This window comes from Ursus americanus, chromosome 1 (genome assembly GCF_024610735.1).
Source record: "Ursus americanus isolate L20-20 chromosome 1, mUrsAme1.1.p, whole genome shotgun sequence".
In the NCBI taxonomy this organism is placed as follows: domain Eukaryota; kingdom Metazoa; phylum Chordata; class Mammalia; order Carnivora; family Ursidae; genus Ursus; species Ursus americanus.
In genome coordinates, this window is record NC_142127.1 from 104,739,963 (window position 1) to 104,765,108 (window position 25,146).

At 59.3% G+C, this 25,146-nt stretch overlaps 1 protein-coding gene across 1 annotated transcript in view; it reads left to right on the forward strand.

The window, feature by feature from the left end:
• Positions 1-77: 77 nt before the first annotated feature.
• ESPNL (espin like) overlaps positions 78-25,146 on the forward strand; it is a 31,448-nt gene continuing 6,379 nt past the window's right edge. The window contains exons 1-10 of the mRNA XM_087864811.1: positions 78-1,359; positions 2,587-2,777; positions 4,452-4,638; positions 6,923-7,105; positions 14,892-15,011; positions 17,455-17,532; positions 20,580-20,594; positions 21,167-21,278; positions 22,301-22,413; positions 23,144-23,338. Of these exons, the coding sequence (XP_087720937.1) occupies positions 1,066-1,359; positions 2,587-2,777; positions 4,452-4,638; positions 6,923-7,105; positions 14,892-15,011; positions 17,455-17,532; positions 20,580-20,594; positions 21,167-21,278; positions 22,301-22,413; positions 23,144-23,338 (1,488 nt within the window). The 5' untranslated portion in view covers positions 78-1,065. The remainder of the gene's footprint in view (positions 1,360-2,586; positions 2,778-4,451; positions 4,639-6,922; positions 7,106-14,891; positions 15,012-17,454; positions 17,533-20,579; positions 20,595-21,166; positions 21,279-22,300; positions 22,414-23,143; positions 23,339-25,146) is intronic.

Consider the following 25,146-nt stretch of genomic DNA (forward strand, 5'->3'; position numbering starts at 1 on the left):
TCTCTGGGGGTCAGTGATGTGTCTCAGCCGGCCGCAGAGTGGCGTTGGGGGGTTGTGTAGTGACCCCAGTTTATCGCTGTACGATTAGGCTTCAGCCAAACAAATTCAGCTTGAGATTGTGTCTCTGTGGGTCCCTAGAAAGTGGGTCACTAAAGTCAGCGTCCTCCTGCCTCCAAGTAGAGGCCACGCTGATCCCGGTTGGCCCAGGAAAAAGCCACGGGTGTCCAGCCCCACTGAAGAGAAGAGTCCGGGAAAAGATGTGTGGCAGCCCCCAAGAGACCCCCTTGACCTTCAGCTGCAGCCCCAGAGACCCTCACTCGCCTCAGAGGCCTTCCTGTCCAGTGTTAGGGGCCTGGGCGCATGGCTGGCTCTGCCAAGCTGCTGTTCCCCAGAGGTTCATGGAGCCTCTGAGGCCCAAGGCCAGCGGAGGGCCAGGACCCGGCATAGCTCTCCCAGGAGGCAGGCAGGCCCTTGGCTCCCTGGGTGAAGACCTAGCCGGAACTCCGGCACACGTGGTCCTAAGTTCCCAGAGGGCCCTTCTGTGAACAGGTCTGCTGTCCCATGAGAGGAGCCTTCAGGTGCCTCCCCCTGGGCCAGCACAGCCTCTGGGCTGCTGCCCAGACAGGAGGAGGCAGATGCTGGCGAGCCCCTGCCTTCCTGGAAGAATCCTGGGAGCCATAAACACCCCGTAGATGCGGGAAGTCCTTCTCAGGATGAGAGGCACAGCGTGTGTCCTCCGTACTTGCTCTGAAGGAGGAAGAGGCACGGCTCAGTCACAGGGCCGCACCTGCCAGCCAGCACCCCTGACCTGAGCGCAGCGCAGACCCTTCCCCCGGGCCTCCGCCCGCTGCAGCTCTGGGCGCCGCGGGAGTGCTGCGGTAGGGCTGTGAGGCCCAGTCTCCAAGGCCTGCCCACCCCGTCCCCCCCACCCCCACTTCGCCGCCTCCCATCTGCCCTGTGCACTGCTTATCGGGTAACCAGAGCTGGGAGCTTCGTCCACGCCTGAAACAGGAAGCCCGGGCCTGTGCTGAGCCGCCGAGAGCCACCGGGCGGCTGGGCAGGAGGATGGAGGGGCAGCGGGCGCTCGCGGCTGCCAAGGACGGGGACCTGGCCACCCTGAAACGGCTGCTGGAGGCTGGTGCCCTGGGCGCGGGCATCATCGACGCCCTGGGGGCTGGCCTGGTGCACCACGCCACCCGGGCCGGCCACCTGGCCTGTGTCAAGTTCCTGGTGCGGCAGGCCAAGCTGCCCGGCAACCAGCAGGCCCACAACGGGGCCACCCCGGTGCACGACGCCGCTGCCACGGGCAGCCTGGCCGAGCTGTGCTGGCTGGTGCGTGACGGGGGCTGCGGGCTGCAGGTGAGTGGGGAGATCTGTCGAGGCGGAGCCAGTGTTCGTGTGGACTGGGGGAGCGGGAGCTGTGAGCCGGCAAATCCAGAGCCCTCGGGCTCCCCTGGGCACTGTGGCTCTGGGTTCTGTTTCGGGGACTCGCCGTGGAACCCCCACGGCATAGACAGTGGTGTTTGTCTCTGCCCCAGGCCCGCCTCACCCCAAACCAGCACCAAGCCCTTGTAAGCCCAGGCCGCTTCCCACCGAGTGTTCCCCGGGGCTGGCACAGAGCAGCAGAGAGCACGCGCTCTCCCGGTGCCCTCCCCCACCTAGGAGCGCCTGGCCTCGCCCGGGGGCAGGGGCTCCGGTGTTCCCATTAGGCCGGACCCATGGGGCCTGTTTCCTCAAGGGTCCAGACAGGAGCCTGTAGGGAGCACGGTGGGCACTCGGGCTCAGGAGCTGTGGGCCCAGCTGGTACAACTGGAGGCCTTGGCAGGTGACGGCGTGGGTCCTGCTGTGGGGGGCGGTGGGAAGAAGGAGGGTCTCCAGGGCTCAGTGATCATCTCGGCAGCAGCATTTCCAGCAGGGCCCGCCCTCTCCCTTTTCCTGCCTGCCCGGTGTCCCTTTGTGCAGCAGGAGGACGTGGGACAGAGGGCAAGCTCCGCTAGGGCATGTAAGGGCAGCCTCTGAGAAGTGGCGCTGGGTCCCCGACAGGGAAGACGCACCGGCCCCATCAGCTCTTCCCCCACCCTGAGAGGCAGCAGGGGGGAGCATCGCCCATTTCCGTGCCTGGGAGCACGCCCAGGCCTGCCAGCTGCTTGCTGTGGGAATGCTTCTGGCCTCGAGGACTCGTGGCTGGCAGACGGCTACTCGGCAGGGGTAGGGGACAGAGGCCCGGAGGCAGGGCCCCGGGACAGGCAAGAGGCCACAGAGCCTGACATGGGCAAGGCTGGACCCGTGGAAGCCCTTCTTCCTTTGAGTTGAGTGCAGGAAAGGGTCATGACTGCCCTTGAGAGAGGGGCCCGGGTGCAGGGGGATCAGGGGTTTGGACCCGGAAGATCTGGACTTGCGTTCCCCCCCGCGACCCCCCACCCTGCCCCAAGCATGCCGCCTGGCTCAGCGGCAGAGAGGGAGGAGCAGACACTCTCGGGCCAGGCTGGCAGCGTGGGCTGGGCGGCGGGCTCCTGGGCACGGACACTGCCCAGCCGGGGCGGGTCCAGACCTGCCACACGCTCCCTGCCCTTCTGTGCCCCGTAGGACCAAGACAACTCGGGCGTCTCCCCACTGCACCTGGCCGCGCGCTTCGGGCACCCTCTGCTAGTGCAGTGGCTGCTTCGGGAGGGCCACGCGGCCGCCCTGGAGACCCTGGAGGGGGCCCTGCCCCTGCACCACGCCGCCATCAGCGGGGACCTGACCTGCCTGAAGCTCCTGGCGGCGGCCCATGGCAGGTGAGGAGCCCGAGCGCCGCCTGTTGGTTGCCGGGGAGGCTGCGCTGAGGGGACAGACTGGTGGCTGAGGGGACAGGCTGGTGGCCGGTGAGGTGGGCCCTGCAGGGCAGGCACACTGGGGGGGAACAGGGAGGGCCAAGTGTGGGGCCAGAGCGGGGGCAGAGGGCCGATGAGACTCAGGGAAGGGGGAAGGACCTTGATCCTGCAGGCCGAGGGCAGTGCCTCGGGCAGACACAGGCGCGGTCTAGCTGCGCGGAGGGGCAGTGGGAAGGGCCTGGAAACTGCCCGCGACGCTCAGGCTACTCCTGGTCTGCCTGGGGCCATGTCAGGACCCACACTCCCCCAGCTGGGAAGGTGGGCACCCTCAAGTCACCTGCAAGCGGCAGAGGCCTACAGTACTCTCAGGGGCACCCCAGATTGTCCTGCCACACTGTGCCCTCCCTCTCTGTCACTGTGAACCCCTCCAGGGTGGCCAGTCTTGTGCCGGTGGCCCTGTGCCCGCTGCCCAGAGTTGGTGCTGGACAAACAGAGTGGCAGGGATGGGATGGGCCCAGCCGAGGCAGAGGGCAGCCAGGTTCCCCTTCCCATCCTGAGAGCCCGTCCAGTCCTTGGCCCACACAAAGGACGCCGTGGGCACTGTGATAGGCCATCTGGGGGTGTCATGCACATGGCCTCCCTGCCCCCTGTTCCCAGGGCTGCTGGCCTGGCCGGGTGTGGGACTTAGCGTCCGCCCCACGCCTGACCCAGCCTTTCCTCCCAAACCCGCCCGCTTCCAGCCATGCCTCTTCTGCTTCTGGGGGCCTCTGGATGGCTGGCTCTTCCGGCTGCCGCACACTTGCTCCCCAGCAAGGCCGCAGCTCAGCTGTGGAGTAGCGCTCTATTCCTTGGTCTGCTCATCCCACCCCTTTGGCGAAGGTCTTTGGGACTTGCTTCTGGAGACACTGTGGGCACCCTGGGCCTGGCCAGCCACAGTGTCTGTTAGACTCTGTTTTTAAAGTAGTTTTTACCATGAAAAACCTGGAGACTTCACATTTAAACACACCAGTGTGCATGCAGTGTCTCATGCCCCAGCGCCCCATTCCCACCTGGCACCGACCGCAGGGGCCAGAGGTGATGTCTGCGTCACCAGGGGCTGGGGTAGGCCTTGGGTAGGGGACTGTCCCTCCCTGCAGCCTTCCACTGAGGACCAAGAGCTCACCGGGCCCCGTGGCAGCTCAGAGGCAGAGCGGGACTGGGGGAACGCATGACCCCCCTCCTCCAGTCTGAATTCGGATGCCAGGTCTGGGCACTGCTCACAATGCCCCTTTCTTGCAGAGCAGGCCCTGGGCTCTGGAGGTTCAATGACCTGCGCCTTGCAAGCCCCACTAGGCTATTCACCTACCAGCAGGCCCCAGCACCGTGACCAGCTGAACGGCTTGATGGGGAGTGTGCAGATCTGGACTCCAGGATCCCAGTGGTCAGGGGCGAGGGGGCTAGGGGTGTGAGGCAGTGCACAACCTGTACACCCCTACAGGTGACCAGCTAGGGGGCCCCTCAGCCAGTAAGGGGGGCTGGGCACAAACAGTCTGGCCATGTGCTGGGCCTCCCCTCCCCTTGATCTGGGCCTTTGGTTGGAGCAGCCCCTGCCTCCTGCAAGCCCCACCAAGCACCCTCTGAACCTCACCTTCCCCACAGCGGCGTGAACCGGCAGACACGCAGTGGGGCCTCCCCGCTCTACCTGGCCTGCCAGGAGGGCCACCTGCACCTGGCTCAGTTTCTGGTGAAGGACTGTGGTGCCGATGTGCACCTGCGTGCCCTCGACGGCATGAGCGCGCTGCACGCTGCTGCTGCCCACGGCCACTACTCGCTGGTCGTCTGGCTGGTAAGGGGGCGCCAGGGGTGTTGGGGGCATGGGAAGTCCAGGAAGGCTGGCACCTGCTCCTTCCTCAGCCCCAGAGCCACCTCCAAGCGAGCAGGGCCTGGCTGGGGTGGGGGCTCTACCTCTCTGGGTCTCAGTCTGCCCACAGGAAAACTGGGGACGGGTCAGGTGTGTCCAGCCATCACATTGAGCACCGGGCTGTTCAGGCCCAGCATGGGCCCGGGAATGCAGCTTTGAGGGGCAGTGGCCCCTGCAGGACAGTGGGGACTCTGATGGCGCCTCCCCCAGGAGTCCTGGTGGGTTTCCTGGCGTCCTCAGGGCTGGGGGCCCGCAGGGGGCAATGGCTGCTCCTGGCCCTGCATTTGGCCACTTGTTCCTGCTCTGCTCTCTCAGCCCCTGGCCAGTCCCCAGTCTCTTCCCTTCTGGACCAGGGGAGGGGGCATTCGGGCCACTTTCTGGAAGGAAGCCCCAAAACCCCAGACGCATAGTGGCCCGGGTTGGGGGGATGCATTTTCCCAGGATGGGCTGGGGACTTCCTGCTTCAACCACAGAAAACTGGACCAGGCAAGGTCTCTGGGACCCCTGAGGGTTCATTACAGAGGCCCAGGGGGGTCTCAGAGTAGGGGGTCTCTCTGAGGAGGGTAGGGGGTGGCTGGGCAAGGGGTGGTGCCCAGAACAAGGAGGAGGGCCCAGTGTTTAATCCAAGTTAGAGGGAGCCTGGCTCGTGGGGCAGACCGAGCTGGGAAAGGCAGAGGCCCCGAGAGGACCAGGGCTCTTTCCTGAGGGACTGGGAGCCACGGAGGGACTCTGAGCCAGGAGCGGCAGGTGTGACTGGCATCTCCGAAGGCCGCATTGGCCGCTGGTGGAGACTGGAAAACCCTTCCTTGCTCAGAACCTCCCACACTTCCCGAGGGGCCTCCACTTCCACTCTTCATCCAGCAGCCTGGCCTCACTCCCCGAGAGGCCTTCTGCCCGCAGGGTCCCCAGGTGTGCGTGGCGCCTCCCCACTGCCTTCCCCGCGCATCCATTTAGGATGGCGCCACCCCACCCAGCCCTCTGTCCTGCTGTCCTGCTGTCTCTCCTCCATGGCACCAACACCGGGTGAACTATAAATGTGCCTGGGAGGCAAGGACTGCGTCCCTTAGCCTGGCACGGGGCAAGGGCTCTGGAGATGTCCCGCAAGTGAATGAGCGAAGGAACTGACGATGAAATGCAGCCACCGCCTTGGTCTTCGAGCCATCCTTCGCCTCCAGCCTCCCTTTGCCGTTTTCCCTCCCAGGCTGGCCCTTCGCTCCTGAGGCACCAGCAGTAGCTTACACAGTCTGTGCAGGCTGGGTCCGCCCACCCCCACCCCCGCCCCCCGGGGCCACCTTCCCACTGCTGTTCCTGCTGAAGGCGGCTCCAGTCCCAGTACCGGGAGGAAGCTCTGCGGCTCCACGCTGGCCTTACTGTGGAGCTGGCCTCACGTCCCCTCTCCTGGCATTCTGACCCCGTCCGCTTCCGACTGCGGCCCCCCAGTAATGTGCCTGTCTCCGCACCTGCATTCCTGGCCCCTGGGGTGAGCCTGAGGCCTGGGCGTCTCCAGCTGTGGGCTCAGCACACGGACTGAGCCCCGGGGTGTGCAGGGGGAGAAGCAGCAGCTCAAAGCAGTGGGGAAGGTGGCAGGAGGGAGGAGTGTCCACCGAGCCCCAGGGAGCACCATGGGGGCTCGTCCCAGGGAGGGAGCAGCCAGGGCCACGGGCTCTCAGGGCCAGAAAGGTCTTTCCAGCATGACTCCCACTGTCGCCTCCCTGGAGCCTCCAGCCTGGCTCCCCCACTCCAGGGCTGGGCACTCTCTCCCTCGGGGGAGCTGCTGACGGGAGGGCCTCTGTTCCCGGCTCACTGTTCTTTTCCCAGCAGACACATTTGGGTATCGGACCAGCCAGCACGCTTTCGGCTGCAGGTGACAACTAGACTGAGGTCTTCCGCAGTGTCCCTCGCACACCCATTCGGCTGAATGTCTGCTGTTCTCCTGGCCTTTCCCTTATAGTGAAAGTTGGCCACATTCAAGGCAGGAGGAGGGAGAAACAGGGGTGACACCACGGCCACCAGCCCCTTTCCATCTGGAAGGCAGAGTTTTCTTAGAAGTGGCCCCTGGAGTTTGATTGGCAGCCTGGTCCCCCGGCTGTCTCCAGGGCTTCTGGGGAGGGTCACCTCCCGCTTCTGTGCCGAGCTCCTTCCCCACCATGTCCCCCTCCCTAGGAGGGGTCACCTCCTCAGCCGGTCCTCCTCCCCCACCTCCCCCCAGGTCACCTTCACCGACATTGGCCTGACGGCACGGGATAACGAGGGGGCCACAGTCCTCCACTTTGCAGCTCGAGGCGGCCACACACCCATTCTAGACCGGCTCCTGCTGATGGGTGCCCCCATCATGACAGACTTCTGGGGTGGGACCCCCCTCCATGATGCAGCGGAGAACGGGCAAATGGAGGTAAGACCAGTGAGGAGGGAGGCCATGCCGTGGAGCCCAGGAGCCCCCGAAAGCTGGCAGGCCTGAGAGCTCCCCATTCCAAGCACTTCCTACAACTCGCTCGGCAGTCCCGTACGAGAGGAGTCATGGTTCCCCTTTTACAGGTGGGTAAAGTGAGGCTGAGAGGGTCAGTCCCTGCCCAGGATCCAGACTCTGACCTACGTGGGAGCAAAATCCATGCTCTCCCCTCCGTGCGTACCCCTTCCTTTGCACAGAGACTCCGGGGGCGTGTCGTCCGTCCCAGGAGAGCCCTTGGCTGGCTGCACTCTGCCGTGAGCCCTGGGAGCAGGGCTATGCCGGGGGCGTGAGGTTAGCCCTTTTGCTATCATCCAATAAATCTTGGGGACTCACATGGTCCAGTCCCTACGAAACAACACTGAGGAATCCAGAGTCAGCAGGGGTGACGTTTAAATATTTAAGGTCCAACACTGAAAATAGACCCAGCCATCGGCAGCGGCCCCCTGCCCCGGGCACCGCCTGCACACTGACCTCGCGGAGAGTCAAGGCCAGGTCTGAGAGCAAAACACAGGTTTCCTCCCCCGCCCACCCCACCCAGCCCCACATTGCACTGTGTCCAAAGGGGTGAGCCTGCAGCAGCCGGGAGCAGTGTGCCAGGCAGCACTAGTCCAGAGGGAGGGTTTTATTGAGATGCAACTGAGTACCCCAGTTGGGGTCTCTGCTTCTGGACAGCTGTTCCTAGCTGGAACCCAACGTATGCCTGGGGTCCAGGCAGCCCAGTGTCAGCGGTGCCAGGTAGAATGAACTGTAGCTACCAAGAGTCACGGGAGGGCACCGTTCCTTTTGAAGAACGCAAAGGAGAGCCGATCCCAGCTTAGAGGAGCGCTGTGAAAAATTGTCTTTCTCCGACTCTCCAGTCCTCCCCACCCTCCACCCCAGCTACCCTTCCTCTTTCCTCCTTCAGACACCACTCAGCCCTGCAGGCTCGCTCCCCCAGCTCTGTCTCCCCAGTTTCCACCCCTTCCTAGACAGGGTGGGAGGGCAGGGTGAGCCTCCGGGGAGGCCGGAATGGTCCTCAGCAGGCCTGGGAGAAGAGGGTGGGTCTGCACATAGCCCTGCAGTCTGTCTTTTTGTCCAACTGCGTGACAACAAAAGAATCAGAGGCAGTGAGGGGGCCCCGAGTCCAGAGGGACCGGAGGAGCCCGGAGCCCAGCCAGTGCGGTGCGGCTCAGCAAGGCGGCTGGAGCAGTGGCTTCCGTCAGATGGAATACTCCATAGGTTCTCAAGAAGTAGAACAGATGAGCCAGGAGTCTGTGGCTCCTCGCCCTCTCTGCACATGAAAATAAAAGAGCTCAGGACACAAGGCCCAGAACAGATTTCCCTTCAATCTTTTTATTGGGGAAATCCTAAATGCACGAAAGAGTGTGAGATCAGCGATGCCTGCTGGCGCACTGCCCTCCACCACTCCCTAGGCCGCTGTGTTACTTAGAGCAAACTGGAGATGTCACATTGTTTTATCCAGAAATACTTTAGCAGACATCTCCGAGAGATAAGGACTCCCTTTGTTTTTTTATCACAGTTTCAAATCATTATCACACCTAAAAACAATTCGTAGTAAGGTCCTACTGTCATCTCCGATCCAGCCTCCTGAGAGCATCCAGCATCCACTTCCCTGATCGCACTGTAATCGGAGGCTACACAGGAGCCCCACACTACTGATTTGTCTGTTGAGTCTGTTAATCCATTAACAGTTCCAGAAATATGCTTTGTCCGGGAAGCTAGGATAATGCTTGATCTCCCCCGCAACTTTAAAATAAATTCTTATTTTAGAATAGTTCAGAATGATTTTAGATTAGTAGAACAATTGAGACACTAGTACAGACAGAGAATCCCCATAGACCCACATCCATTTTCCCCTATCATTAGCAACTTAATTAGCATGGTATATTTGTCACAATTAATGAACCAAAACTGATACAGTATTACCAGCCAAAGCCCATACTCAATTCAGATTTCCTTAGTGTTTTAGAGATTTATTTATTTATTTTAGAGAGACGGCGTGTGCTCAAGAGTGAGCATGAGCAGGGGAGGGGCAGAGAGCAAGGGGAGGGGACACGCAGACTCTGTGCTGAGCATAGAGCCCAAACTGGGGCTTGATCTCATGACTCCAAGACCATGACGAGCCAAAACGGAGTTGGACGCTTAACCGACTAAGCCACCCAGGTGCCCCAATTACTTGCTTTTTTAATTGAGGTAAAAAATACATAACATAAAACTTACCCTCCTGGGGCACCTGGGTGGCTCAATCAGTTAAGCAGCTGCCTTCAGCTCAGGTTAGGATCCTGGAGTCTGAGGATCGAGCCCCACATCAGGCTTCCTGCTCAGTGGAGAGTCTGCTTCTCCCTCTCAACCTCCCCCTTTATTCTCTCTCTTTCTCTCAAATAAATAAATAAAATTTAAAAAAACAACAACCCAACTTACCTCCTGTTTCTAAGCGTCTGGTGCTGTGATAACTACATGCACATCTGAATGCACAGTGTGTGCACATCTCCCGGTTCTCATCACTCAGAACGGGAACTGCATCCCTATTAAATGTCTCCCTGCCCCCCCCAGTCCCTGCCACCCACCTTTCTACTTTTTGTCCCTATGAGTTTGACAACTCTAGGAACATCGTATGAGTGGAATCATATAGTATTTATCCTTTTGTGACGGGCTTATTTCACTCAGCCTCATGTCCTCAAGGTTATTCCATGTTACAGGATTTCCTTCCTTTTTGAGGCTGAATCATATTCCCTCATGTGGATGGACCACATTGCCTCTCTTCATTCATCCATCAGGGGACACATGGATTGCTTTTACCCCTTGGCTATTGTGAACAATGCTGCCGTGAATGTAGGTGATCGAATATCTCCTCAAGACCTTTCTTTCTCGATTGCTTTTAAAAATGTTAAACCAACCTTGCATTCCTGGAGTAAACTCAACCCGATCACGGTATGTTATCTCTCGTATATAGCTGAGTTTATCTGGCTAACATTTAGTTTGGGATTTCAGATGCGGTGTAGAGTGCTAGTGTGGTGGTTCTTATTGTCGGTACGCTGGGAATCTCCAGGACAGGTTTAAAATATCCTAACACCTGGGCTGCATCTGCCCAGAGATCCTGGTTTGATTGGTTCTGGGTGGAGCCCCCAGGTATCAGGACTTTTTAAAACTCCACAGGGGATTGTGATGTACAATTTCAAGACTATCTGTGTGAATAGCATTAGCTGAGCTAATCTAGTAAGAATTCATACAGACGATGCATCTTACAGTGGTGTTTGAGCATGGGAAGGAGCGGGATTTCTGTGAGGGAGAGAGGGCTGGACATGGTCACCCTGCTAGAACACAGCAGAGAGCAGGAGCTGAGGCTGGCAGCAAGGTCACTGGTCACAGCAAGGTCACAAGGTCACAGCAAGGTCACTGGCTGGCACCAGGTCACTGGTGACAGCATGGAACTAGGTTTAATGCTGCATTAAGAGGTTGCTGTGAGATCTTGAAAGGAGGGCGAGTGATGCCACGGCTGTTTGGAGGAGGAAGTTGCCATAAGATGGGGTGTGGCCTGGGGCTTTGCTGATGAGGCTGAAAAGGAAACGACAGAAGACAGGTGTAAATAAGGTTCTCTCGGGGTTCAGATGAGTGGTTTTAACTCGTTGGTGGTTCTCTACCTGACTTCAAGAAGGGAACTTTATACTGAGTATTGTAGGCGTTCCTAGAGGCATTCAGAGCACGACTGCCTCGGGCGACTTTCTGCTCCTATGAAAGGCACGGGTGAGTGCCAGTTAATTCATCAGGGCCTCTGATGTCCGTTCATTCACTCTTCTCCATTAAGATACTCACTCATCCAACACATAGTTATTGAGCACTTGCTTAGGACATGACCAAGGATTTGAGAACCACAAGAGTATTTGGTTTTCAGGAGGGCAGTACTCACTGTGATGGGGGTCAGAAATGTCAGGGACGTTTTTAGTTTTACAGTGATTGAGGTGCAGTCATGGTGGAAGGGACACCAGGGGACCTGCTGTTCCTCGGGCAGTCCTGCACAATGACAGAAGGTCCCATGCCCCACACAACTTCCCAGTGGATCAGACATGCACGTCGGTGGAACACCTGTTTATAATGACCCGAACTTTGAACCCAACTCAAGTGTATATAATTATCTAAGCTTAGAAGCTCAATTCAATTATATGTATACACACGCCCCAGTTACTTTTCATAGCGTCAGTATATATAAAGCTTTTCCAAGAACGGCCCTACCGTACGCATTGAGGGAAGATAGTATTTGGTTTTATTTAACACTTTACCAGGAACCGCTCGCTGTCTGGGAAATGGCTTCACTGCTGGCGGCCCCGGCCTCATGTGTTGCTGTCAGATCTGCGGTGATGCTACAGATAGGTTCGTTGGAGGACAATTTTTGAGAGCGCTTGTAATCACGATGCTCATTCAACTACAAAATGAGCCTGTGTCAAAGATTTTTATTTAACTGATTAATTAAGGAGAAAGCAAGTAATTCATATAACCAGGAGTAAACAAATAAATATTTCACAAGTAAGGAATAATGAAGTAAATTCACAAATAGACAGATGAGAACCAGGCAGTATTGAGAGGGAAATCGTTGACTGCACTCCACTGCACACATTTTGCATTTAGCCTTTTTCTGAACAAGAGTCATTTATAATATGAACATATTTTAGAGATTATTTAATTATTTATTTGAGAGAGAGAGAAAGAGGGAGGAGTGAGCAAGAACATGAGTTGGGGGAGAGGCAGAGGGTGAGGGAGGAGCAGGCCCCACACTGAGTAGAGAGCCTGATGCACAGCATGGCCCCAGGACTGTGGGATTATGACCTGAGCTAAAGCAGACACTTAATCAACTGAGCCAGCCAGGCGCCCCTAATATGAACATTTTTATACAACTTGCAGAGTGGCTGGTTCTAAGGCAGTGAATGAAAGGGGAAATAACCAGAAGTCTAAGCAGGACACTCAGGAATCTGTTTTGTCCACTTGAGTGCCTTTCTCAATTTGTCATGCTATGCACATCAGACTTTGTCTTTGGTGCGGCCATGCCCAAATACTCACATAGTAAAATGCATGTTTCTCAATTTATAAATTAATTTTCTTTTCTCCTTCATATTAGAGTATAATATTATTTTAAAATTATGTGTGCAGGCAAATTGTATTATCAGTGGAGTTCATGTTAGAATCATGAATGGGGTGTCAGAAAATGCTTGTAATAAAAAGAGGGCATTGGGACTGATGGCAGGGAGAACCCTGGACTAACTTACCCTCGAGGTGCCTTCCAGCCCTGCCTCGTCCTGTGATGCTCCTCTGTCTAGGGTGCCAATGAAGATCATGGGCTCCTAGAGCCATTGCTGTGACTCCAGGCTGCCCCACTTCCAGCAGTATAACCTTGGGGACGCTTCGTGTCCTTCTCTGTGCCTCATGTCCCCTTGTGTAACACAGACACAGTAATAAACCTCACAGGGTGACATTGGGACTGAATGAGCGGCCCTTGTGTCATTCCAGAATGGTGCCCAGTGCAGAGAGGTGCGTGGGAAGGACTTGCATCCCCATCTCTTAGACAAGCCTCCAGGGTGTGAGTGCTATGGTCCCCAGCAGCCCCCAGCTTCCTGTGATGGGGTTGAGCTTTTCAGGGCACAGCCTGAAAAGGGCTAGTGGCAAGAAAGACGGGAGCAGGAAAGCTTGCAGGGTGGGGATGAAGCTGGAATGGGATGGGGTTACCATTTTTAATGTGTTTTATTTCTGCAGTTAAAAAAAAAAGAAACCCTATCTGACATTATTGTTTTCGATTCAGTCAAGAAACAAAGGCTTATTTAATTTAAACTGATCCACAAATTTACCACTTTGTCATCTTCATTCCTCCTGGCATCTCTGGCCTTCCGTATGGAGTCCCTTCCCCTCAGTCTGAAGCCGGTGCCTCAGATGTTCCTTCAGTGTGGGTGTGTTGCTGGCAAATTCTTTGTTTCGTTTGTTTGTTTGCCTGGAAGCACCCTTATCTCATTATTGGTCCCAAAGGATATTTTTGCTGGGTATAAAATAAAATCTGCACACATTTTCCTTTGGTGCTGGGAAAAATGTCATTCATTCATTGCCTTGGGCTTCCATGAAGAAGTCAGCTGGGGGGGCACTGTTTTGAAGATAACCGTTCTTTCTCTTGTCACTTCTAAGGTTTTTCATTTTGTCTTTGGTTCCTGCAGTTTCACTATGGACCTCACCCGAGGTGGATTGCTTCTCATTTCTCCCACTGCGGGTGCTTGAGCCTCTTGAATTTGTGCTTGGGTGCGTCCCTCAGTCCTGCACGGTTCCCAGCCTTTATCCCTTCAGAGGTGACTTCGCACCCATTCCGTCTCCCCTCTCTTTCTGGGATTACTACCACAGACGGTATTGCAGAGCGTTTCTGCTTTCATCTTTCTGGCTGTCTGGGCTGCATCTGGGCTGCTGCTTCTGACTGACTTTCTGTTTCCTCATCCTACAGCTTCAGTTTTTAGCTTGGTTATTATGTCTGTGTTCCTGGCCTACTACCAGTCGTTTTTCAATCTACCATGTCACTTTTCATAGTGTATAATTCCATGCCTAAATTTTCAAGCTTGATGTTCATTCCCTTGAAAGTAGTAAGCACAGCTGTGTTCTATCTGTTAGTTCTTGGGTCTTTGTGGGTCTATTTCCTTGTGGGTTGGGTCTTCTGCTTCTTGTTCTGGTACCTTATTTCTTTGGGCTCATGGCTTTGTCTGACGTGTATGCTGGAACTTATATTTGAAAAACAATTTGTAGGAGTCATGTGAGGACTTGGATTAGATCTTATTTGCCTCTGGTTTTGGCCACACATGGGAATTGTGAGCCCAGGACCGTCTCAGTGCACATTCCAGGCTCGAGGTTCCCTGGCACCTACAGCACTAGGTGATAAATCAGAGCCCTCACCTCTGGATGACCCCAAACTTTCACTGGTCCCCCTAGTCCTGTGAGGCTGTCAGAAGAACCACTCAGGTTATAACTATTTCTCCTGCATCCGCATGCTGCTGGTGCAAAAACGCTTTTGAGTGGTAGGTTTATCCCTCCGGATCTTCCCTGTCTCCTGAGCTTGGCCTGGTGGTTCCTCACTTCCTTGTTACCTCTTTGATGCTTTAGGAAGGTGACTTTTACATTTAGTCTGTATTTTATGTTGTCCTTGGGGACTTGTTTCTCTACCCCCTGCTGGCACAGCCACCTCACAGATCTCGGTCATCTGTAAGCACCCACCCCCTGCTCACAAGTCCAACAGGGATCAGGCCATCATTCCATCTTTCCGTTTCTTCCTGTGAAAATGACACACAGCTCGGAGCATTGCTGTACAAACAGACGCCGGTTCTGCATTTCGAGCCTGGGGCAAGGACTATAAGGGCAAGGTCAGGATCAGGCTGCCTAGCCAGGATGCTGGCTGTACCACCTACTGACCAGCGGAGCCCTTGGCAAGTTCCTGACTGTGGGCACCTTGGTTCCTGTCTGGGACAAGAGGGTGCTGGTGCCCGTGGAGCTTGGCGCTGCTGCTGCCTGGTTGGGGCAGCTGTGGGTGGGGCTTGGGGATACAAGCCCTGTCCCTGCAGTGAACAGCAACAGAGTCTTGGGCAAGTTCCATAGCTGTCGGCAGCCTCAGTTTCCCACCTGTGAAATGGCACGGTGCCTGCCTTCCATCACACCTGGTGAATGCCATGGGCACAGGCAGGTGGTACAGTGGTCACACTGTGTCCCCTCCCTACAGTGCTGCCAGACGCTGGTTTCCCACCACGTGAACCCCTTCCTACGAGATGAAGACGGTTACACAGCGGCAGACCTGGCAGAGTACCATGGACACCAGGACTGTGCCCAGTTCCTGCGGGAGATAGGCCGGCCGGTAAGCTTCACAGTGCCCACCCGTCCCCGGAGGCTGGGTGACAGGGTCCCCCGCTATCCTGAAAGCCAAGTTATGGAGAAAGCTCACTGTATATGTCACACTGTTCCCAGGAGAAGGGTCTTGGGCCAGGACAGAGTCAGCGCCACAAGTCAGCTGGCCCAGTGCTGGGACCGGGCAGTGGCAGGGGTTATGACAAAGGTCATGACAGAGCCATGATGGGGCTGCAGCAGGAGCTGTGATGGGCCATGGCCCAGGGGCCATGACAGAGGCTGGGACAGGGGCCGTGACTGGGACTGGGACAGGGCCATGACAGAGGCTGGGACAGGGTCGTGACTGGGGCTGTAACAGGGGCGATGACAGGCGCTGGGACAGGGGCCGTGACTGGGGCTGGGACAGGGCCATGACTGGGCCTGGGACAAGGGTGGTGACAGGGGCTAGGACAGGGGCGGTGACGGGCTGGGACAGGGGCCGTGATTGGGGCTCACACAGGGACAGTGGCGGGGGTCAAGACAGGGGCCACAGCCATGACTGGGCCAGCTATGGCTGGCACCAGGACTGGGCTTGTGGCTGGACCTTGGCTGGGGTGTCTGTGGGGTGCTGTTGTCAGGCTGAGGGTACCCGGGGGGTAGGAACAGGGCCCTGAGCCCTGTGGCAGTCCAGAAGGCAGAGGGTTCCAGTCCCGTGCTCCCATCTGGGTGTCCCTCACGGTTGCACGCCTTGCTGAGCCATTTCCCCATCCATGAGGACAGGCTCTCACTCGTCCTGCCGGCCCCAGGGCCCAGGACATGACAGGCCACCGCGAGCATGCACTGAATGAAGAGGACCAGACGGGCGTGTGAGCAGGTGGGCGAACACAGACAAGTGGGCTGGTGGACGGGCGTTCTTGGGGGTGAAGTCAGCAGTGTGGTCCGTGTGGAGCCTGGACCCCAGTGCCCTCCTGCCCGTCCCTGTCCCCATTCCAGGCCCGAGGCAGCAGCCATGACAAATTAGTCCCAACCTGCTACAGTTTTTGCCCGTGTTCGTTAGTGGCCATCCTTTCAGATAGTGCCCCTGGGATCACGTGGCCCCATGCCAGGTCTCGCCGTGGGGTTCCTGCACCTCATTTTCCCTCAGGAACCTCCAGGACCAACTGAGGCAGAGCTGCAGTCCTCCCTGGTCCTGTGCCTGTGGCACAGTCCTTTTCCCTCCCCCTGAGGCCCACCTGCCAGCGTGCTGTGGTTTGGGGCAGCGCAGGGGTGTGCCGACGGTGGCGTGGGAACCGAGGACTGCCCCAACTGCTTGAAGTCATTCCCTGTGTGGTCCTGGGGCCGACCTGGAAGCTGAGATCGGAGGTGGGCGTGGCTCTGCTTCCCCAGGGTAGGTCCCCGCCCGTCCCCAGCCCAGCCACTCCCGGGCCTACTGTCTGGGCAGCATCTCTGACCCCAGCCCTCCATCCCCAGGCCCCGGCCCATCTGCCAGACCCTCCTGCCCACTTGGCTGAGGGGGGAGGGGAGGGGTTCTGGGTGCTCTCCTGACAGTCCCGGGGCCTTGGAGAACCGGCCCATCTCTGGCTGTCCTCGCTGTCTCCCCAGTATCACCATAGCATCTGAGACAGAATTCTGTTCTCTCAGGACTCCCCACCAGTCTGGGCTGACGGTGCGGCCTCCCCCCCCAGCCTGTGACCAGCAGTGCCCAGCCCATCCACATACCCTTGGCTTTCGAGGCTTGTTGCTGTGTCTGCAAGGAGCTCAGGGAGCACCTGTGGGACTCGGGGTTAGGCCAGGAGCCTCCCTTCATTCCCCAGTGAGCGCCCCAGGCAGCAGGGGGTGCGGGTCCCTCTCCACGGGCTGGCACACCCCCCCCCAGGCCACCTGCCTCACATGCACAGACTTGGCTCCACGGGAGGGCAGGGTGTTGGCTGTGGGCCCCCACGCTGGGGAGGGGGGTGCCGGGCGCATCATGCAATATGGATGGAAACACAATATCCAGAGGTCGTCCTGCTGGCCTCTTCCCACGCTGGGCTCAGGGGAGGTGGTGAAAGCCACACAGGGCAGCCGCACCTGCCCCTGGGGAGCTGTGGGTCTCGGGAGAGGTAGCCCCGGGAGCCAAGCCAGACCGGCAGTGGGGAGAGCTGCCCTCCGGAAGGCGCCCTTTCCTCTGGCGGGGCTGCAGGACCTGGGCTCACGCTGCCCAGCACTGGCCCGCCCGCGGCTCCGGGAAGCCAGGCCCCACCTCGAGGGCCCCACCTCAGCCTGGGCCACGTCTTCCTGCTCCCTGGCCCTCGGGCACCCCTCCGCACAATGAAGGGTTGGGCCTCTCTGACGGGGTGGGTTCCCGGCTGCAGGGCTGGGTTTCCGTGAGGTCCGGGACAGGTGGTGGCATTTGTAAACAGCAGCCCTGGATGATGAGCGTGACCCTCCGAACGGGGGAGCCACGCCCGCAGCATCCCCACAGCACCCGAGCTGTCCTGCTTGCCCCTAGCCCTGTACTCACACCCACCAGATCTGGAGAGGCTCTTCCTGGCCGGGGAGCGCTGGCAAGTTCGCAGCATCTCCGAGCCTCAGTTTCTCATCTGTAAAACAGGATTAAGAGCCTCGTGGCAGGAGCGGCTCCTCAGGCACCCGGTGGGTGCTAATTCCCTCCCTAGGTCAGAAGGGCTCCGGGACCCTTTCATCTTAGCTGGGGAGCTGAGGTCCAGAGACGGCAAGGGACGCCCCTGGGCGGCCTCCTCTCCAGCAAGGGGTGGGGCTCGGCTGTGCCACCAGTAACCGAATCTCAGCCATGGGGACCGGTGTCCAGCACCCATCTGTGGGTCATGATTTTCTCAGCCCGGGTGGCATTACAGGCCTGTAACCCGGCTCGCCACAGCTGTCCTCGATGCATAATGCATGGCAGGCACAGCATTGCTCAAATCTCACCAAAAACACGGGAAAGGAGATGGCAGGCCATGGGAAGGGCCCAGGGCAATTGTCCGATTTGGGGGCCGTGCGTGCCCAGCCGTCAGGACCCAGAGGTCCAACATCTGAGCTCCTTCAGCTCCTTGCAGATTTGGTTAGTGTCAGGATGTGGGTTCTCCCACCGCCTGGGAAACAGCACAGCAGACGGGGCCTGGGTGGAATTCCGAGGCGGCAGCACGTCCTTGAGATCTGAGCCCCGCCAGAGCCGGCCCTGCCAGGCACCCTCCATGATTCCTTATCTTCCTGACTTACAGGTGGGGAAACCAAGGCCCAGGGAGTGACTCCCCCACATTTCTCCTTGGACGGGGTGGAGCAGGATGCGGCCCAGGGCCAGGAGAGTGGCATGAGGTCCCCCCCTAGACTGCAGGTGCTGCACTGGGGCCAAAGTCCATTCCCTGCACCCCAAACCAACTTCCTGCCTCTTCTGTCTTCCCCTGCGCTCTGCAGGGGGAGGGGAGCTTCTGAGAGCAGATTCCATTAGGGAGAGGGGCCAGAGGGGCAGGGGGAGGCCCCCAGGCCAGCCATCCTCTGTCAGACCGACAGCCAGCTTCTCTAGCAGTGCCCCAGGTTCCGGGGTCTGACTCGGCCCTGCTTAAAGCTCGTAAGCCAGCCAACGTCTGCATCATGGATGCTGGAAGAAGACACTAGAGTCCTGGGTCCAAGACACACTGCAGAGAGCAAGCATCATGTTTTATTGGGCCCCCTTGGCCCCCCCAAGTCCCTGCGTGATGCGATATGGGTCCAGATGGCTACCGTGCACACGGGAGGCTTGTGTCACAGCTGAGGACCACTGAGCCTGGGGAACCCCCATTTTGTAGCAGGCAATAAGATCCCTCTGGGTCCCTCCCTCCAAATGCAGCCCTGAGAAATGGCCATGTAACGAGCAGCCAGGGCTTTGCATCTTCTGTAGGAGTTCAAGAAACCAGACCAGTGTCAGGGCCTCCCCTGCCCCCGAGGCCCACCCCTCTGCCTCCTCCTCTACCACTGATACCCTGGGACCCAAAGAGCTGTGATTCGAGGGACTCCCGGAGCAAGCGCTGGGGTCTCGAATAAGATTCTGATCCCAGCTCTGCCATATCCCAACTTCGGGGCGTTGAGGAAGCTTCCTGCCCCCTGCGAGCCTGGGTTTCCCCGTCTGTGCCCTGGGGGCTACACTGGGGGTGGAAGTGCTGTACTGGGGCCTTCCTCTGGCTAGCCTCTCCCTCTCCTGTGACCCAGGGATCTCAGATCTCGCCCACATCCCCAGAGGGTCTGCTCCCCTGGCCCCGGCACCGTGGAGGGTTAAGGTGCCATGGTAAGGGATCCTGCACCCAGCCCCAAGCCTGCCTGGCCACCTGATACCTCAGCCTTCAAATATTAATGCGACACCTCCCGCTCCCAGGGGCGGCAGCTGGGACAAGCTCTGACAGCCCGGGACGGCTGCAGCTCCCTGTGCTCAGCCCAGCCCCTGCCTCTGTGGGTTCCCGCTGGGTCAGGGGCCAGTGGACCCCCCCCCAACCACGGAGCACCGGGGCTCCCGGGCTCCACACGGATTCCTGGAAGGACTGAGGTGTGAGGTGCGTGGTGGCCAGGCAGGTGGGGTTTTAGGCTGTGTTCCTTTCCAGTGGTCAGAGTAGGCAGAGGGTCCTGGGGGGGAGAGCCATTGAGGGGCTGGAGGCCGTGGGTGCAGGTCACGGATTCTCCTGAGGGCACCCCCAAACTGGGGTGGCTCCCTAAGGTCTGTGCCTCCTTGCCGGGAAGTAGGATCGGGAGGTGGGACTGAGCAAGAGGACACTCAGAGTGGCCAAGGAGTTGGCCCCAGCAGGATCGGTTAGAGCACGCGCTGGGCCAGCGCAAAATGAAAACTCGGGCTTCTTATTCAAAGACGATGAAGCATTTTAAGACAGAGACGGCAGAGCGTTAAACTGCACTGCAGCGTGGGCCACACCTCGTGACATGGTCGCAGCCCCAGGCCACGCATCCAGGAGCGGCTCAGGCTCTCTCCGGAACCACCCTGGTGGCCTGTCCCGCCTCCACTGCCCCTGGCAAGAAGGGGTGAGGAGCTCAGAGGGCCCGCAGCCGCGGCCCTACTAGCTGGAGAGGCGAGCAGGGGCAGCCCCGCCGCAGAAGGGCATCGCGCGGGGAGCCCAGGAGTCTGCCCTCCGAGAGAAGGGCTTGGCCTGACTTCACCTTTCTGCTTTAAACCAAGAAGTGACAAGCTTGGCTCGGGTGTTGTCCTGGAGAATTTCTCTGCTATGTAAGGAGGGACACACAGCATAGGGGAGGCGAGCGCTGTCCCGCTGCTCTCAACCCCCGGGTGTCAGAGCAGCCTGCTTGCTAGGCCGGCAGGGCCAGAAGTCTCGGCTCCCAGCAGTCAGTCCCCAAAGCTGAGGCTGCTCAGGGCCGAGCTGGGGAGACGTGTCCAGCTCAAGGGCTCCTCCTGGCTGTGACCACTTAGTGCCCAGGGGGCAGGAGAGGTGGCCACGGTCAGGTCTGTGCCTTGCCCCCGACCTGGGGCAGGGTGTAGGGGTGAGTTTTGGGGGCCCCTCCAGTGCTGGGGGGCTGATATTGGTGATCTCTGTTTCTCAGTGGCCTTGGGGAGGGGGCGGCCTGGACACTGCATGATGGGTCCTGGGCACAGCGCCCCCCCCCCGAGGTGTGGCCGCAGCCCCACGGCCCCTGCTTGTGGGTCTGAGAAGTGTTGCAAGTGCCTCACAGTGCCCCCTCTGCTCTCCTTTCAGAGGGGGGAGCTGTTCCAGGCCGTTGTCTCAGCACAGAAGTTGGCGACAGTGAGGGAGGGTGTGCACGTGCACAAGTGTATATGTGTGTGTGCGTGCACGTGTGTGCATGTGTCCATTGCATGTGTGTATGCACGCATGTATGGGTCTGTGGGGGTGTGTGTGTGCACGTGTGCACATGTGTGTGAACACATGTCTCATAAGGCCAGAGCGAGGTAAGCACAAGCCAGCCCCCTGGCCCCGACCCAGCACCCGGAGCTGCAGGGTTGAGCTGCCCCCAGAGAAAGGCTGTGAGCCAGGCCCTTAGATGAAAGGGGGTTCACCTGGTGGTGGTGGTGGTGGTGGTGGCAGCCTTCCCCCAAGCAGACTGGGCCACAACTAGTCAGCTCGATGGCCCTCACTGCCCCACCAGGATTGCTGGCAGCCCATGGCCCACGTCAAGTTCCACTGGGCCTCCTGAGAGGGTCTGTCTGGGTCTGTCCACCCCCAGGTGCCACTCCTGATGACGCCACCGCCGCCTCCGTTTCCCCCTCCCCCGCTGTCAGCCGCGAGGCACTCCCCAGAGGATGGAACAAGTGGCTCGGGTCTCGGCAGCCCCACCTGTGAGTACATGTCTCCAGGGAAGACTGGCCAGGACCGTGGGTGCCAGGAGTGGGTGCCGCTGGCCTCACCTCTGAGGTCCCTGGAGGGGTGGTTTGGGGGAGCAGCTGACTCCAGGAGCTGGGCGTGCCATACGGTGGGCACGGAGCTGGAGCCATCCCTCCCGACACCCAGCCCCAGCTGCTTCCAGATTCCCTTCATTGCCTTGGTTGTTTCTTTAAAGTGAGGATCAACATTTTCCATGACCGACACTTGTAATTCCAATTAAATGGCCCCCTGCTCCGCCTTCCAGGGTCCCTTTGTGAGCTTGGAGCCCCCAGGGCCTGGCTGTCCTGCCTGTGTGACCCTCAGCAGCCTCGTCCCCTCTCTGGGCTTTGGTTTGTCCAGAGATGAATCTCAAAGGTCAGGTCACTGGGGCCCAGGGCCCTTCTGGACCTGCTGCTGCTGGTCGGAGACCCCAGCAGGTGGAGTCACTGTGGGCTAGCAGAGGCGGGTCACGGACTTTTAGGGAATTGGGACCATTCTAGCAAAATGAAATGGAACAGCGTTAAAATGTCAGCAGGTCCATATTCGTGAAGGTCGTGGTTATAGAGTCACACGGAGTGTGTGTGTGTGCGTGTGATGCAGGATGTGTTTCTCCGTTGGGGTGTGGCCCTGGTGTGCATGTTGCCACCTTTTGGGAGGGGCAGTAAGAGGAGAATTCTGATCTTTTGTGGTCTGATGGGGCTGCATTAGGTCCCCAGACCACCCAACCCTCTGCGCTTCCAAGCTCCAGGGGTGAGGGCGGTAAAACTCAGCCCTCCAACTGGCCAGGCTTGGGGAGCTCCACAGGTGCCCCTGGGGGCCCTAGCAATGAATCAGTCTGCCGGGCCCTGGGGCCTTTGTTGGGGGACTGTCTGGCTCTTTGGCTCCAAGTCTAGTGGTCCTTCAGGAAGGCCAGTTCTGCCCCCGGTCCAGGGTTTTCTACCCCCATCCCTTGCCTTCTTGGGGAAGCCCCCTGACTCTGCTTCCCTTCCCCCAGCAGTGGTGACTCCCAGCCCAGCCTGGCCTGGTCAGCCTGACCAGCCTCTTCTGAGGGAGCAGACCATCTGTGCAGCACCCCCACGGGTCACCCCCAGCACCACAGCTGTCCCCACGGTACACCTCCCACCTCCACACCCCTGTCTCCCCAGCTCCCAGCCACCCCTCAAAGTCCAGTTGGCCTCTCATCACAGAGTCCTATGCTCGTCCAGGCCGGGTCACTTCTGGGACAGAGATGCAGTTGTCCATGGGTGGGTGGGCCTGGGGTCTACTGCCCTCTTCCTCAGAGGCTCTAACCCAGCCTAGGACCCACTGGAGGAGGCCAGCTCCCCTTTCTCCTTTTCTTTCTGGGCATGAGGCCATTATAAATCCAAACCACCCTTTCTTTGAATGGGTCCCAGGACCTCTCAGCCCCTGAGATGGTCTGTGCAAGTTTGGGAAATGCTGCATGGTGCTGCCTGTCTTGGACAGTTTCAGTGCACACGTTAAAGGCTCTGACAAGTCCTGTGGTTCAGAATTGGTTCAGACTTTCTCTTATGTAAGGGTGCCCCAAGAGAGTTTGCCCATCCACAGGGCAAGCTCCTCTCTGCCATGTACAGAAGAGGGGAGGAATCTCTGGTTGCCTCCCTCAGCCCGCGATCCCCCACGCACAGACCTGGATCCCTCAGCGGACACCAGGGATCCCTGCCTTCAGGGGCCAAAGCTTACCAGGCTGGGTCTCCCTGGCCCTCCCTGGCCTCCCCCCCGCCACCTCCTCCCTGGGTCTTGCTCACCCCGTGTGGCCCTCCCCGCCGGTCCCAGGCGGGGTCCCCTCAGGGCTCTGAGTGACCAGCCCAAGTCTGCACAGGGAGAGGAGATGGCGGCGGGGGACGCCCCGAACCGCCTGGCGGCGCTGCAGCTCGACAGGCTGCCCTCGGGCGACCTCGACGGGATGGTGCCCACGCGGGACGAGCGCGGCCGGCCCATCCCCGAGTGGAAGCGACAGGTGATGGTGCGGAAGCTGCAGGCGCGCCTGGGCGCAGAACCGGCGCCCCAGGCCCAGGTGGGGCCCGGTGGGTCAGGGCGGGGCGGGAAAGAGGATCGGGCCCTGCGGGGAGGGGGCGGGGCCAGGCCGAGAGGGGGCGGGGCCCTGCGGGGGAGGGGGCGGGACCCGGCTAAGATGGGGCGGGGCCCGGCGGGAATGGGGCGGAGTGGGCCCACTGGGTAGAGTGGAGGCGGGGCGGGAGGCTTTGTCCTGGCGGGTAGACGTGGAAGGTGGGGGACCTGAGCCCACACCTCGAGTCTGGAAACCCAGGCACCCCACTGCGTGCGTCTCTGTGGCCCCAGCTTCCCCTCTGGCAGACGATGATGCTGATCGAGATCAGGGAGCTGGGAGCCTGTCCACCTGGTGGGAGGTGCTGTATCCACATGTTTTGTCTAACAATTTCAGCCCACCTCTACCTTGTGCCAGGCCCTGTGCTAGGCAGTGAAGGGGACCTGCCCTGCCCTCCCAGACCTTATATTCCAGGAGGGAAGAGGGTGACTGGGCAGGCCAGGTGATTCCAGGTGTCGTGGAGAGCAGAGCAATGCAAAGGGGGGGCGGGTATTCCGTATGGGTGCTCAGGGCAGCCTCTCTGGGGAGGGGACCTTGAGCAGGGGCCAGAAAGAAATGAGAGAGGAATCCTGTGAGAATCTGGGACAAGTGATTCTGCTCAGGAGGAGCAAGTGCAAAGGTCCTGAGGCATGAATAGAGTGGTACCTCGGAGCCAAGTGAATAAGGTATGACGGGCAGAGGTGAGGTCAGGGAGGGAACCGGCAGGTATCACAGGACTGCTCACCACCAGGCCCCTGGGGAGCAGAGAACCTGTGATTTGACTTGGGTGGTAGCAGACTTTCTCTAGCTGCCGCGGGGCGTAGAGGGATAGGATTTTGTCTGAACGATGTGTGTTGTACAGCCCTTGGTCAGAGCTGTGCTGTCCCACACGCAGTCATGCCAGCCACATTTGGCCATTTAAATCAATTAAAATGAAACAAGAGTCAAACTCCCGCTCCTCAGTGGCACCAGCCACATTCCATTTCTGTAGCCACAGGTGGCTGATGGCTACGTGTCATCCGTCACCTGACACGTTGGACAGTGCTGGCCCCACTAGAGGGAAGTGGTGTCTCAGCCTGGCCACAGGCTTCATCCCTGTGCGGCTCCACTCCGTGCCCTTGGGTCTGCTGGGCCAGAGAATCAGAACTTATCAGTGCAGAGCACTGCCTGGCACAGGGCAGTCTCAGTGGTGGCTCAGGCCCCTCCCCTGTGAACTGGGCCCCCCCCCAGGGGGCTCTGAGCTGTAATCAGGCTGGCACAGAGCCTCAGCGGGAGGGAGCCCAGCTCAGCGTCCCCCTATCTGTCTGTCCCAGAGGCCGTGGGCCCTGGAGGGCAGGGCTGGATCCTGGTGCCAGGGCAGCCACCAGGAGAACCCAGTGCAGAGTGGGATAAGCTGCCCTCTTTGGAGGCAGCTGCCCAACCACAGAAGGCCCTGGAGCTTGCGGGACGGCCTAGGAGGGCTCTGAGGAGAGAGACCCTTTGGACTGAACAGTGAGGAGATGAGATTAGGAGGATGTGGGGGTGGCAGAGCAGAGGCACCATCTTCTGAGGGCCAAGACTGGGCCCTCACAGGGCAGGTGGCTGCCCTGAGCCTCAGACTCGGGACTGGGGCCGGCCAGCCTCCTTGTTTATGCCCTAAGTCCGGGAAAGTGTCCCCGTGGTGTGTAGGGGCTGGGCTGGGGTTCCCAGGGCCACCTGGAGCCAGGCCACCCTCAGGGGGCTTGTGTCCACCAAGCACATGCCCTCTCCCTGCTGCGACGCAACAAGGGCCTCAGCCC